The sequence below is a fragment of the Octopus bimaculoides genome, chromosome 4 (assembly GCF_046866305.1).
Source record: "Octopus bimaculoides isolate indiv1 chromosome 4, ASM4686630v1, whole genome shotgun sequence".
Lineage (NCBI taxonomy): Eukaryota > Metazoa > Mollusca > Cephalopoda > Octopoda > Octopodidae > Octopus > Octopus bimaculoides.
Window position 1 is genome coordinate 15,751,106 of NC_142931.1, and position 15,532 is coordinate 15,766,637.

Consider the following 15,532-nt stretch of genomic DNA (forward strand, 5'->3'; position numbering starts at 1 on the left):
TAGTATCAACAAAAGTACTGGTTGACCAATGTTTTGTAAATGTAATTGGTAGGGGGGAAACTATATGAAAGCCGTGTGTGTGTGTGTGTGTGTGTGTGTGTGTGTTTACTTTTGCATCTTTGGCACCATTCGAGCAAGCTAGTGATATCCTGTTTATATCTTTTAAAAAAAAAAAAATACATGCTGTAGCTGTGATTTTAAAAACTAGTTGAATAAATACTTGAAAAAGAAGTAAAGGTTGATGACAGAAAAGGCATCCAGCAATAAATTACTGTCCCAATAAGTCATTGTCCAACCAATGACTGCGTGAAGGGGAGGGGAACTGTTTTTCCACAGCATATTTGTTCTGTGTAGTGTTTTTGAGTTATAACTCATCTTCAGATGATCTGAAATCTGAATAAATGGAACTGACTACAGGATACAAACTTTCTTTGTTCTATAGTACCTAAAATGTACCTCCACATATCCATCTCTCCTGTACAGTTCACATTTGGTCTAACTTCCTAATAAACCCCTGCAATGCACAGTCTCATTGTGTTGATGATGCCTTCCCAAAAGTTAAATTATAGATGGTAGGGGAGGGAGAGGTAATACTTGCTCTATTATTCTTTTGTGTAGTTCTCTTTTTCCATCTTTTTTTTTTATTTTGTTGATGTGTGTCATCACATTGACATGTCAAACCAGCAGACCACACTGGTATCAAAACAATGTCTGGCTGCTGTCCTGTCAATTTTTTCCCTTTTTTTTTTACCCCCACTTTAGTTATAAACGGTTTTTGCCACCCACACATAACTGTGTTGACCCAATACACATTATGTGTGCACATACACACAAACAGATATATACAAAGTAATTTTTCCTATTATAGCAACACCACTTAAATCCACTCCCTTTTATACTACCCTTCAAAATATCTTCATGGATCCAACCAAAATCTATGGAAATGAACTACAGTGTTGCCAATTCACTGACAACTCTGCTTTATTTCCTTCACTTCCTCCACCAACGGAGAAGTGATGAAAGTAGCCAAAACCAATGCTACTGTTCCTCACCTAAGCAACACAACTTTAGTTGATTAAGGTTTTTGCCTGTCTCAACTCTTGTATTAAAAGTTTCTTATTAGACTACCTCCATTGCAGCATGTCCTAAGGACAAACTGCTGTTTCCAGCTCCCATATCAACACTTGGTTATACACCAGAGTGCAGTTATGACATACACACACTTTCTTCTGGTTTAATAATGGACTTGTTAATTCAGACAGACATACCGCTTATGCACACGGCAACACCCTTCATTCCCATTTAAATTTCTGTACATAAATGTCATCCACTTGTTAAACTGGACACCCGGCATCAGTTATGCACTACTTCCATGAATATATACATTGAGAATGTCATCAAATAGTGGAGAGGCACTGTGATCTAGCTTCTCTTCAACATCAGACAGAAAACTGCAACACGCACAAGGTTCCCTTCCTTAAAGAGCCAAAAATCAATTGAAATTTTCACTAAAGTACTACCTACACATCTAAAAGTAAAAAACAAATGTGCTGTTTTTACACATTCAAACACTGTAGACCATAGGTTCTCAAATTGGGCACTAAATGTGGGTATTGAGGAGGTCCAAGTAAGCACTAGTGTCTATGGGAGTGGTAGAGAAAAAGGGGCCATTGGGAGAAAGGCAATGGATTAAGTTGATGCTAGGAGTTTATATTATTATAGTATTGTATATAAATTATATATCATATTAAATATCAAATGAATCATAGTATATATAAATTAGTAAAATATTTATACATTAAAAATATGAATGGGGGTGCTGAGTGGGGTGGTGGCCCAAAAAGTTTGAGAACCTCTGCTGTAGGCAGACAAAAGAGACTTACGTGGCCAATGGCATTGACTCATTCACTAATACATTATAATCACTAGTTCAAATAGGATCTACCAGGATCATCTTTTGTCAAAGCCCCTGCTCAACTGAAGCAGTTGGCTGCATGCAATCTGTCTCAGCCCACCTGATGCAACGGATTTCAACATCCCCTACCACAAAGGCTAAAGACAATTTTAAAAATATTTTCTCAAAGTTACATCTGAATAAGATGCTAATGTCAGAAAATCTTGGTGTCAACCCCCAAGAGTTAGATTAACAACAGAAAAGAATGAAGAATTGTGACCCTAGAGGATCACAAAGTCCTCCCCATCGCCTGAACGGGACAAATGAACAATTATCCAACACCTAAATAGCTCATTCATTCAGACTTTTCCTTTTTATATATCCACAAATCCTTGGGAATATAAAAAATTTACATTACTCTAAATAATTTACAGAATTAATTAAGACAAATAATTCAAATTGGAATTATTTATTTACATGACTGCAAATACAACTTTTTAAAATTTTAACTTTAAATACATGAACATCTTAATCCTGATTATGTTCCCAATATTATCAGAAAAGTTTGAAAGAAAATAGAATTTCTAATATAGTTACAATGTTTCTAGAGCTGTATCATAGTCACAGAAAATACTGGATAGAAAACTAAATAAATGTGTTTTAAATACAATTAAAAAAAAAAAAACACTTACAATAAACCACTTACAATTATGTAATAAGCAAGCATTATGAAAGCAACTGAGAAAACTACTAAATGTTTCTCTAGCAGAAACAAATGATTTGTTAGATCGAAACAAAGTGAGAACTATTTCAGTTAATAAAAATTTGACAGCATACCAAAAGGTCAAAATTAGGTCCTTATTAACCAATGATGATATCTTCAAGAATTTCCAGTAGCTTAACAATTAAACACACAGAAATTACCATACTAAGATTAAAATTTGGAGAACTCAGCCATAAGTTTGAGCTTCTAAAGTGTTTAAATTTCTATTTGCTCTAAGGAAAGATTCTAATTCCAAATTAAAATGGAAAGAGACCCTTAGTTAAATCAATGGACTTACTATTTCCTGTTGTGTAGAAACATAAAAGCAGAAAAAAGTCTGAAGTAGTTTGAAAAAGAATGTGTATATGTTGAGAGACAGAGAGAGTCACACAGCCAGAGATACAAAGTTTGTGAGCAAAAAACAAAATTTTCAATGGATGGGATGATAAAAGCTAGATTGGGATTGGGAGAAAATTAATTTAAGTAAAGCAGAAAATGACTTTTTGCAAAGTTTAGGAGTGGAAATGAAAATAGTGAGACATAATGCAAATGAAAAGAAGTCTGCCAAATTGAAAACATAGTGGCCAAGAGTTCACAATTGAATCTGGAAATAGTATGAGTCAGGCTTCATCATCATCATCATCGTTTAACGTCCGCTTTCCATGCTAGCATGGGTTGGACGATTTGACTGAGGACTGGTGAAACCTTGATGGTTCTTTTCAGTTCAAAGCTTCATTGCTTCATCATTCAGAGATCAAATGCCAACAAACTTTGACAACTATAATGGTTTTGATATCAACTATATGACTCATAGAAGTTAAATTCTAGCTGGCTTTAGTAAAAGCTATATTTTGATCTCAGAGCCTTGATACTAAATATTCCAAAAGACAAATTTGTGCCACACACAAACACATTAAAACAAGTTAGAAATTCTCAAGAACTGGGATTAGTTTTACTGCAATTAAATTTCATTTCAAAGTATTTTCATATTTCTCAAGGTCAGGAAGGCCAATGCAGAAGAAATGCAACAAACATGGATTTTATTTTTCTCAAGGATTTCTTTTTTAATATTATTTCTTACACTAAGGATTTCTTTAAAGGAAATGTGATTGTGGAGTAGGTACGTAACTTTTTCCCCTTTATAATAGGAAGAATAGAGAGAACTTAAAAAGAATAATTTTTATCTAAATAAACAAATGTTGATTTTAAGCACGAGTACAGTCTGATATTTTATTAGCAGAAGCTTAAGATGTTGCAGACCATATTTTACCATGAAAAATAACAAATTGTGTACAATCAGTAATCAAAATTGAGTGATTCATTGACTTTGCTAAAAGCCTACCTGTCTTCTATGCTACCCATCCAATACAATAATATTAGCCCTAAACTACAGCGATTCGAAACAATGGGGAAACTCACTTTATTTGAAAATCAATAGCTACACAAAACAATCTATCTCAATAGTGGACATTTATTTGTCTATTGTTTGCTTTTCAATCTGTTGCAGCATTCATTTTTGAGATTGGCGCCAGAAAGTGCCAGATTTATAACGGTAACCCACCACAAGGATTAAATTAAAATTTGAAACATTCGAACAAAAAATTAACCAGATGTGCCACAGAAAAAATTATGTGGGGCATGAGCCATCATTAGAAAAAAAGAAATTACTTTATTAATCAAATGAAAGCAGTAGTTGCTTAAAATCAGTGCAAGATAAAATATGTTTTCTTCCCAACCCAACACACATTCATTCATTCATGCACACACACAATCTCTCTCTCATTTCCTTAAAACCCTAACTATAAGTCTCAGTTGCTATTTGGAAAACTTGCAAAAAATTAACATCATGAATAATGCACAAGATAACTTGAGGATCTTGTAAGACAACAATGCCATTAATTCATTTCTCACACAGAAAAATTTATCTAAATTTAGTGAATTTAAGCATTGTTACATATCTTCAAACCTCATCCTATCAACCAAGTAATGTTAAACAGATAACCTTTTACACATTTAATACTTCCCTTCTAAACTACTCTAGGTCACACCCACATAATATAGGGTACACTGAGAATATTTATACATTAAGTAGCCTAGGAAGCAGACGCAAGCTAATTTGTATAGTAGCAAAATGAGATATTAAAAGTACTGCTACTTTAGCACTAGCTTTTTAACAAGCTACACCTATATCCGATTCTTCAAGTAATGGCAATCTTTACACGTATGGAAACAACAAAGATCATATTATGTTTTAAGGTAATACAAGCAAAATAGTAATTTAATATATATATATATATATATATATATATATATATACACACACACACACACACACAGACACATCTTTACATTTATATCTGTTTGTTTTTATATTGAGTTATAATAAAATCAATTAAACAAAAGAATTACTCAATACTTTTTGTACAGTATCAATTTATTTTACAAGAAGTAGAGTAACAGTGAATTCAAAGTTTCAATCTGGAAGCCTTCAAATAGATAGTCCAAACTAAGGCTGGCAGGCCAAAACATAGAAGTGATTGACACCTCTTTTCTTATAAAAGTGTTAAATATATACTTGAATTAAGAATGACAACTATATTTAAATGAATTTCTTTTACAATCATTCTAATATTTGTTACTCGAAGAAAGCTATAATAAACTTTAGAGTGTTTAACACCTTTCCACATAAATAAAAACAAAAACTAGTGATTAAGTTTACATGGATGATATACATACTTAAATAATATCTGGGTGAATATTGCAGAGCAAGAAACAAATTCTAGCAAGTTGTGTTTATGATTCACTTTTGATTCCCAGTTTAATGACATTTCATCTCACTTATGCCACTAATGCCCTTGGGAAAGGTATGTCACAATTTCTCTTTCTCTACACCCTTGAAATGTAGGGCAGCTGTGCCTAATCAAAAAGAAACCAATATTTAAATAACCTGAACTGAAATTGAAACAATTCAAGCCATTTGATAAGTTAAAAACTATAATAAACAAGTCTAGCTATAGTTTACGATAAAAACATTAGGCATAAGCTTGTGTAGTTAACTATCTTGGAGAAGATACTTTAATAGTAGCCAGACAGTAAAGGCCGTAATCTTATACTAGTGTTTATAAGAATAGCAGAATAGCAGATAAGTGGAGCAAGTAGAAACATAGGAATTCAAGAAAATGAAGTTTCTAGGATAGATTGCAAAGTTGTAATCACAAGAACTAACATCATCCACCAGCACCAAAACATCAATTAAATAAAATTTTAATATTTTGGTTTTACCTAACACTGTTCTTAAGAAATTATGCAAATCAACAATAACATGAATAACCTTTTCTATTGGAAGTTGGAACAAAAAAGTTGTGTGATGTTCTAAAACAAAACTAAAACACAGGGTTTTGTTTTACAGCATTGCATAAATTTTTTGTTTTGACTTTTATCTTGAGTCTTGTATGTTAGAAATTCTACGCATTTTAAAAATTGAAATGTAAAACCAAGTCTCTAAGATCAACATATTCTAGATACCTACAGGTTGTACCGAGACTGCTAAGATGCAATTTTATTTTTTTAAGGGAGGTGGGGGGGGGGGGGACTAAATGGAAAAGTTAATTTCAAACATTTTATAAAAATGTTAAAAAAGTAAACAAATAATAAAAAAATATATTTCAAACCAGAAAATAGAAACCAAAGTGTACTAGACTGAAATAAGTACCGGAATTTATAATTGACTAAACTATGGAAGGCAGTAGTGCAATCTCTAAGACTGAAATTTGTAAATGAATACTTCTAAAAAGTTTTGTCCATACTTGGAAATTGTTATCAATAACATTGTAACCTTAATGTAATCAACACTAATAACACCTCAAGTCCAACGTTAACACACTGAGAGAAAAGCAATAACCATAACAAAGAAAGTAATAATGACCGTGACAATACTATTCCACTAAATTACTGAAAGTATAAACAAACATGAAAAAAGATTCCAAACTAAAATGTTTCAAGATCTTGTGAGAAAGCAAAGAAAGGTAGAACAACAAGATGCTGGTGACTCCAATCAAAACAGACAATTGCACACCTGCTTTCAAGAGGAGTAAAGAGGGAAAGTTAAGAGAAGAATTCGAAAACAGTTTTAATTGAACTTTTTTCAATTTCAGAAGGGGTGGGAGGGGAAGGGGGGATATTATCGATTTCTTTTAATACGAAGGACTAATATTTTAAGGAATTAAGTGAAATCTAACTAGTATAAAGCAAACCTGATGAGATAACTATTCCTAATGGCTATGTACACTCAGCATATATATATATATATATATATATATATATATATATAATGTTATATTTTTGTTGGAAATATGCTAACCCAACCATAGGCACCTCAGAAGCACAATTGATTAAGAACATAGGAAAAGACAAATAATGTCCATGAAGCATCCCATATTATCTCACACACACACTCACACACGCAAAACTTTTCTCTAGTGTTAAGACTATTGAAATTTTTCTTCAAAATTAGTGATTGCCACACAACAAGGGAGCATCTTTTTTTTTTTGTTTGCTTTTTAATTGCTCAAGTTATGTCAGCATGCTGTAAACTTGATAAATAACCTAGTTTTATTATTTCTTTTTAATATGGACAGCTAATTAAAATATATTAGTAAATGAATTATTTTGCAGTTAATGAGCCAAAAACAATGTTATGGACAATAATAACCAAATGCACAATCACTCATTCAAAAAAGCAAGACAAGTATTTTGCAACATTCCTTGTAAAGTTTCCTATGCATTGTATTCTTGCCAATTAATGAAGTATTCCCTATTTTGGTAGATAACTCAGTCACAGTAGGCATCCCTAATTTGAACTTAGATGTTTCTTGGTTAATGTTATGGTTAGTTATGAAATTATACTTATAGCTGGGGACTTCGTACTTCCGTACGAGATTGTAGTTCATCTAGTGAAAGAGAAGCATTAAGATAATATACTTTTTCTTTTTTGTAAACTATGTGCAAAAAGAAAAAATATTAATTTAAGCAACAAGGCATGAAAAAAAGCTAGCTAGCAATTATGAAAAATATGTGCAGAAAGCATAGCTAACAACAGTGAAAGATTAAAGCAGATATACAAATTTTTACAAAGCTAAAAATGGTAGAATGCAATGAAAATGTATACAGGTCTATATACATATATATATGTGGTCAAATTATCCATCCCCCACCAAAAAATAAATAAATATAAAAAACATATAATAGTCGAAAATTAACAAATTACACTTTCAAATAATTTAATAGAAACTATCTTGATTTATCAGAAATAAACTTGTAACTGTCATTGGGGCATGGAAATAGAAAAAGTTTTCAGTTGGAGGTAGGGGGTTATTGTCAGTTGAGAAGAAGGCAACCAGAACTTTTACATTCCCTTAGATACCATTTCAAAAATTTATCTAATATCACAGCTTATTCTAAGAAAGTTCATGAATCTAAAATATAGCAATGCACTCTTTTCAAACACACACACATGCAAACCACACACACACACACACACAAACAGATCTTATAATTTTATTCAAAATTAAGTGAAACTTGAAAATATCCTATACCTACCTTTTTTGATGAGTTAGTAGTTGATAGAGAAGTGTCGTTGTTGTTATTATTATTGATAGCAGTTATAGAATCTGTAGTTGTTGAAGTAGTGGTTGTAGTGGTAGCAGTAATAGAGTTATTATTTAGAGATGTAGTCGGGCTATCCGTAGAAGAAGTAGGCATATTTGCCCATTCTTTGTATGCCGTAAGGACATCAACTTTCATTTTATACAAAAATTCCACATCTGTGACTACGAAATTCTTTCAGCAAGTATAATGTATTCCAACAACTAACTGAAAAAATGTTTTCTTTCTTTTCTTTTTTTTTTCGATAAGTTTTATTTTGTCCTTCCTAAATATATGGAACCACAGTAACCCAAAATAGGAATAACTGTTGAACAGTACTCAAAAGGCAAAATAAACGGAGAGAATGTGTGTGTACATGTACATATGTTTGTGAATGTAAGGGCCAGCATGCAGATGTTCCAAAAGGAAATAGAAGGGGAGGGGGGCAGCTTCCTGAACAGATGAAAATTAAGTTTCTTATTGCCCCCTCCTCCACTGGTTAATGGAGTTTCTTATAAGTTCTACAGTCTTGACTGGGCAAGAGGCAAAGATAGACTGGTAGCAAGTGAGGTAGCTAGCTTAGTCGATTCAGGCACTATTAGAATTGCAGAACACCAATAATTCTCTGCTAAAACAGGAGGGGGCACAAAAGACTAAAAAGTTGGTGAAACACATACATACACATACATACAAAGAGAGGCAGTAATAGACACTCCCATTGCATATACACTCACTCACTCTCTTTCTCTCTCAAGTGTAAATGTATATTTAGTAGTCAGCCCTGGTATCAGCTTGAATTTCATCCCTTATCACAAACATGTGCTACTGATGCTGGATAGAAGCTCCATAACCTTTAGTGAGCCAACCTAAAGTCTACATTCCACCACAAGCCGAGCGACTGATATGACGCAGAAAGAATTCACTTTTTTTTCTACTCTATGCTGCCAGCATGATTTTGAAAAATATTGGTATTTGGCCCTAAAAGAAACAATTTCTCCAGGATTCAATACTTTCTTGGGACACAATTGGAATAGTAAGAGGTAAAATAAACTAATTTTATGAATTTCTTTTCAACTTAATAAGATTTAAATGCCATTTTTCCTTCTGGAACAAGTCTTTACAATTACTCTAAATGCATTAATAAATTCGTTAACCTTGATCGTATTTAATTTTTTGATAAGTTAATACATCAAGTGTAATAAAAAAAAAAGTTATTTTAAATAAATGTTATTATCACAGCTGGATTTTGTTCGTACCAAATACAGTTGCATAGACTTAGTACCAGGCAGCAATTTCAATATGGGATATATTGGCATTATTCTATAAAATATCACAGGATATCTATTTTAATTATTAAAAACATGGATGGTTTACAAGTTATTAGTTTTTAAGTCACCAAGAAAATCTATGAAAAGTCATTAAAATATAAATCATAATTACATCATGATATTTGATAATATTTTGTAAATATGGTATTGAAATTAATGAACATTGCACATAAATCGGTTTGCTTGTTTCAAATGTAATGAATGTCAAAAAGATATGAACTACAAGATATTTTACTATGAATAGTAAATAAAATGAAGATTAATTACTAAGCAAAAGATAAGATTATTTTTTCCCTAGAATAAGACAACCAAATAGAAACAGAAAAATTAGAAGTCAATAAAACAAAGACAGAAATGTTGTTATCTAAAATAGCTATAAAAATTTAAACGAATTTAAAGACTTGTTGACAATAACAAAAGTTGAAAGCTAAAGAAAATATTCAATATCTACCGAAATGTATCAGTTAATTCAAAAAGAGAATTAAGAAATGCTTTTTGGCAAAGGGATAAGTAAGTGTTATTAAAAATAATAGACATAATTTTAATTAAAAACAAAGAATTTTTAAAATAGTGTTTTTTTTTTTTTTTTTTTGTTTTTTTGGAAGGGAACAGCAAATTATTTCAGTTCTATCTTAAAACATTAACCAAAATTTTATCATCACACAGCTAAAGAAGAAAATAATTAACAGGAACTAGATTGGTAAATTTGGTGAAGCGTATTGAAAGTTTTTCAAAACACAAGGACAAAATGCCACCATAATTGTTGTCAATTTTGTAGCTACTGTCACTGAAATTTCGAAGCAAATGGAAGACAATGGGTGGCTTATCAGGGAAAATGCCACCATATACATTGCTTGATTTGATCGGTTGTTCACAGTAGCTGCAGCCTGATAACCAGTTGTTGCAGTCTTTTATGCAGCCATGTTTCAGGTCAATGGCTCTCCCACATATAAAGCAGTTCTGTAAATTGATGTTAAAAGAGAAAATGCAATCAAGCTCTACCACCATCATTGGATGGTGGTGTGCTGTTGCAGCTGTAGGACAACAAAAGCTTTAATACTGATACCGTTGACCCCTTAGCTGATTCAGGCAAATAAAATCAGTAGATCTCCAAATCCAAGTAAGTAGCTTTTTTCATCTCTTCCAAACACATACAGTCTGATCATTCTCTGAGGAAAGAGGAAAACATTACGCGAAAAGCCAGGAAGATGACAAGAGAGCTACAAAGCAAGTAGTTACAGAAGCAGCAGCTAGCCAGCCAACCAACCACTCTTACTACTACTACTACTACTATTACTACTACTACTGTTATCGTTAGTCCTACTACCAATGTATTATGGTGGTTATTGACAAAGCAGACTACTGTAAATAAAGTAATGGTAGCTGCTGCTAAAATTTCTACTACTACTACTACTACTGCTGCTGCTGCTGCTACTCCCACTACCATAGAATAAAGATGACATTGATGACTCCAAAATCAGCAGCTGCTAAAGGAAGTGAGAAAAGGCTGAAAAAACACTGGCATTCAAAATCCATAATCATTGCAACAAGAATTGTGTTGAATTTTTCACTGAAAATCAGAAATTTATCAAATTATTCAACTGAAACATCAAAAGTAAATATCATTAATATTAAGTAGAGCAAAATAATATTACTATCATTCATGTTGATGCTGATTTCAATTGTAAGACATTTTAATAGCAATTCTTATTAATCAATGAACTGAGAAGAAAAAAACAGTCAGAAATCATTTTTTTTTTTTTTATTATTGAAAATAGACAACAATTGAAACTAGAAAAGGATAGTTAATTAAGCTTAATATCATATTGAAAGGATAATTATCAATAACTGATGAAGAGAAAATTTAAAAAGCTGATCCCCATTTATCTGAGAAAGTGTCATTTGAAGTAAAGAGCAAGGAATAATGTCTCTTGAATATATTTTTCCTTTTTTTTTTTTTTAATTTTAACTTTTTTTTATATATATTTTTTTAGTGAATATGAAGATGCATCTTACCTGCTCCCGTATATTTAGATAGTAGCAAGCAAACTTTAGCTTGCTACTATCATCATCCAGCACAGAGAAGTAAAAACAAAATGTTTATGACTTTTTTTTTTTTCTTTAATTAAGACTCAAACCTAACAGACAAAGTCAGGTTTAAATCTTCGCATGCACCGCTTTCAATTAAATTAGGTAGATTCTCTTAGTCAGGCTAAATATATATATATGTATATATATATTATAAATGTAGCCAGCATTGTAGAATTAAGAAACCAACAGAACTTTAAATCTAATAAAATAACACTAATTATTATTGTTCATTATAAGAACTTTGCAATGGGGGTTTATATATAAAGGTTCTCAGAATACTTAGTGGGGTTGCTTACTTTATTAATTCTTACAGAATTGAGTGATATTCAAATAGGGTAAATCTTTTTCTACTCAACCCTTTCATTTAAAATTGGTTTCTAACAATTGTACAACACGACTAATGGTTATAAGGGGGAGAAAAAATAGGAGTTTAAAAAAAAAAAAAACATGGGGGGGGGGGTCTAGGTATTCTTACCTGCTATATGATGCAAAATGGAACTAACCACTTAACTGTTAAGTTCAGTCCATTTTGCAGGGGCTTATTTTATGTTTTTTTTTCCTTTTGATTTTTTTTTTTTTTTTTTTAAAATCATTTTTAAGAATGAACTAGATTTTTAATGAAATTAAAGTTGGAAATAGTAAATATCAGAAACATAGATTGCAGATGGGGACTGGACAGAGAATGAATATATAAAATAAATAGAAAAGGCTCTTAATAGTAAAGAGCCAAGGGAGCGGTTAGGGCCAAGGTAGAGTAAGATTTGTTTTCCTGATCAATGTCGATTACCTATAATAAATAATTGAAAATACCCAATAAGTCTACTCACCCGACTTGACTGAGAACTGTAAGATGGCCGATGGTGCCGGTAGCTTCTACGATACTTCTTTCGCTTGTAAGATCTGCTATGGCCACTGCTTTCGTGTGAATGGTAATGACTGCTGTGATCAGAATCATGGTAGCTGTGGCGACTTGAATAATTTGTACGATCTGGACTATAGGAATTTTCATCAGAATGGGCCCTGTCACGATGATGATGATAATGATGATGGTGCCGTCTTCTTCTTCGATCAGGACTGGAATAAAAGAAAAACAAGGTATATTTGGAGTTATTACAACTTTACAACATACAATCTTCTAGTTTTTAAGCTCCAATCCTTAAACTGCCTTGATCTTCCTCTTTTCCCTTTCAAGACCCCACATGTGCCCCCTTAACTCCCATACCAGTGAATTTGCCCCAACTCTCAATTATAGCTCCATAATCACTTTAATTGCATCCACTCTGTCCATGTTGGCCATAAACTCTGTAATTACACTATAGAAATGAAATAGGGTGATGTCTGTGTGAGCACTCCTGGGGACACAATACCTAGAACATTTCCAAATCTATAGGCATACATTTCAATTCATCAGGCTACCACTTTGTTTGTTGTACTATCTTACACCACGGACCTCACATTTGTAAACAGAAAGCAAAGTATTTCATATTCACCCTTAGTACTACTACTACTCAAAGAATTAACATAACTTTTACAATGCTCTATTCATTATACACAACATTACATACAACAAACACAATTACAATCCTCTATTCATTCACTTTCTCCTTTTGGAGCCTGTTGGTTGCATGCACACATGCATGTGCTGCCACCTGCCTGCTTCTATGATCCTATCCCTTCACTTTATTAACACCTGATAATTCTCCTCTTTCCTTAGCTGTACTTTTTTTTTCCCCCACATCCCAACCCATTGACTTCTTCCTGTTCCCATTTTCTTGTGGATGCATATTCGTTTGTACATACACACATACATGTATTTTATACACATCTATGTATAAATATATATAACAAACATACCATCCAGTATTTAATTCTATTAACTCTTTACCTGCTACAAGGCTTTATTTCAATATAATATTCAGAACTCTAAAGGAACAAAAAAGTTCAGGTCAGATTCAATTTTATCCATACATGAATTAAAATGCCACTAGGCTTGATTGCCTTTTATCCCTAGTGTCAATAAAATACTGTCATGTACTGTAATTGGATTGTTCTATAATATAATCCCATACCGCAAATTTGCGGTCTTGTGCCAATGAGAAAATCTTATAAGGTTATATAAAAATCACCCTTCTAGCATGTCATCACCCTGAAAACGTATAAAATTACAGACTAGAAAATAAAAGGTAAGTAGTTACTTTGTCTCTCTGTTTCAATTTATACATTTCATGGTTTTAAAAATACAAGAAAAAATACATTTGCATCAGAGCTGTGTTTGTTTTGTTTTTTTTTTCTTTTCTTCTTCATAGTTCTTTGACAGACGAAAATAAAATGACATTTCTTTAACTGCTCTATATTAATATAATTAGTCTGAGATTAAACCTCATTGGATAAAACAGCAATTGTCTTTATTAGCAATTAGTAATTTACAGAAACAATGTAATATCTGCTCCAAATTTTGGGGACATTAATTATTTCGGCAGCAATTTATTTAAAAGACTGCTAAGCAATTTTAAAATGCAAAGAAATATTTGGTAAATATTATCAAGTTTCCCATGTTATTTAAAATGATAGAAACAATAGAAGAGCTATTAAGGAGGTTGCAAAGATATAATGCTTATACTAAGACATGGTATCAGAGATTGTATTTATGGTACAATATATGAAAGAATGATATTTCACAAGGAAGAAAGAGTATTTTATATCGTTTATTATGACCCACCTCACTCACTGTCTCCAAAACACAAAGAAATTAAAAGTAGAATCTAATTAGCATTGAGCTCAGTGCAAAGTTTAATGTCCATCAATCTAGCCCCCATAAGAACTATGAAACAACAACTTTTGATATCGCAAAGGCTTAGGTAATGATGACAACAAAGACAGTAATGGGTGGCAGAGTCTACTAAAGTTTAACAGCAAAACAGAAATGGCTTTCCTCAATATTTTTGTGCATCTATTAGTGTTTATCTTCATGCTTAGCTGGTTTTTCTAGATAAACTTACACAGCAAACAACTAGTGGTGATGAACCGATAAGAGAACCCAATTTGTTAGAAATAACAGCTAAATACCCGTCTAATTACACTTTGCCATCTAAGAAAGGAAAAGACAGCGCTTAATATGGTCCTATATATTCCTAAAATGACGATGTCTACCAAATTGATCTACGTACCAGCAAGATAGCTCAGCAAAAAGAAAATAAATGGCAGTTTTTAGACAAAGCTGATTTATAGGCATTAACATCAACATCATTTTTACATCCACTTTCCATATTGGCATGGATTGGAATGGACATTGTATGACCAAAACCAGTAGTTTCATTGAGAAATGTGCATATGGATAATACTTTGACAAAGTAAATGCATAGGAGATCAGTCACCATTTGTGAAATACATCCAAACTAGAGATAAAAGGTCTTAGGAACTAAATATCAGGTCCAGAAAACAGAACTAGCAATCAAAGTGTAGAAAAGAATGAGTGAAATACTTGGATTTTCCTATGAAACTGAATTTCTTTAGGAACTATAAACTGAGTGTTAGTCACATGAAGGCAGCATTAGATAATGAAATGTGCCTCACCATTTTTATTTTTGGATTGTCAGGCTGATAGGAAGAAATTCCTCAATCTGTCAATAGCACCAAGTGTAAGCAGATTTCTTGCTTGTAAAGATCTAGGTTTTTGGCTGCTATTGACTTACAAATCAATCCACTTCAAAACTTTTACAATCTCACACAGCGATATCTACATAAGACACGACCATCTCCATGGATTTTCCAAGGATTAATGATGCACCAATCCAAAAGTTATTCCTAGTCCAC

At 32.3% G+C, this 15,532-nt stretch overlaps 1 protein-coding gene across 46 annotated transcripts in view; it reads right to left on the reverse strand.

Moving 5' to 3' along the window:
• Positions 1-15,532, reverse strand: part of LOC106877139 (dual specificity protein kinase CLK2) — a 107,237-nt gene that overhangs the window by 34,728 nt on the left and 56,977 nt on the right. For 41 of the 46 annotated variants that reach the window (XR_016241383.1, XR_016241384.1, XM_089350365.1 and 38 more), the window contains one exon: positions 12,547-12,793. Coding sequence is in view for 44 of the 46 variants with exons in the window: in XM_089350365.1 (XP_089206491.1) it covers positions 12,547-12,793 (247 nt within the window). In the remaining 2 variants the exon portion in view is untranslated. Of the gene's footprint in view, positions 1-8,255; positions 8,858-12,546; positions 12,794-15,532 lie in introns of those variants that run through there. The other 5 variants (XM_089350359.1, XM_089350360.1, XM_089350368.1 and 2 more) reach the window with 1 other exon arrangement.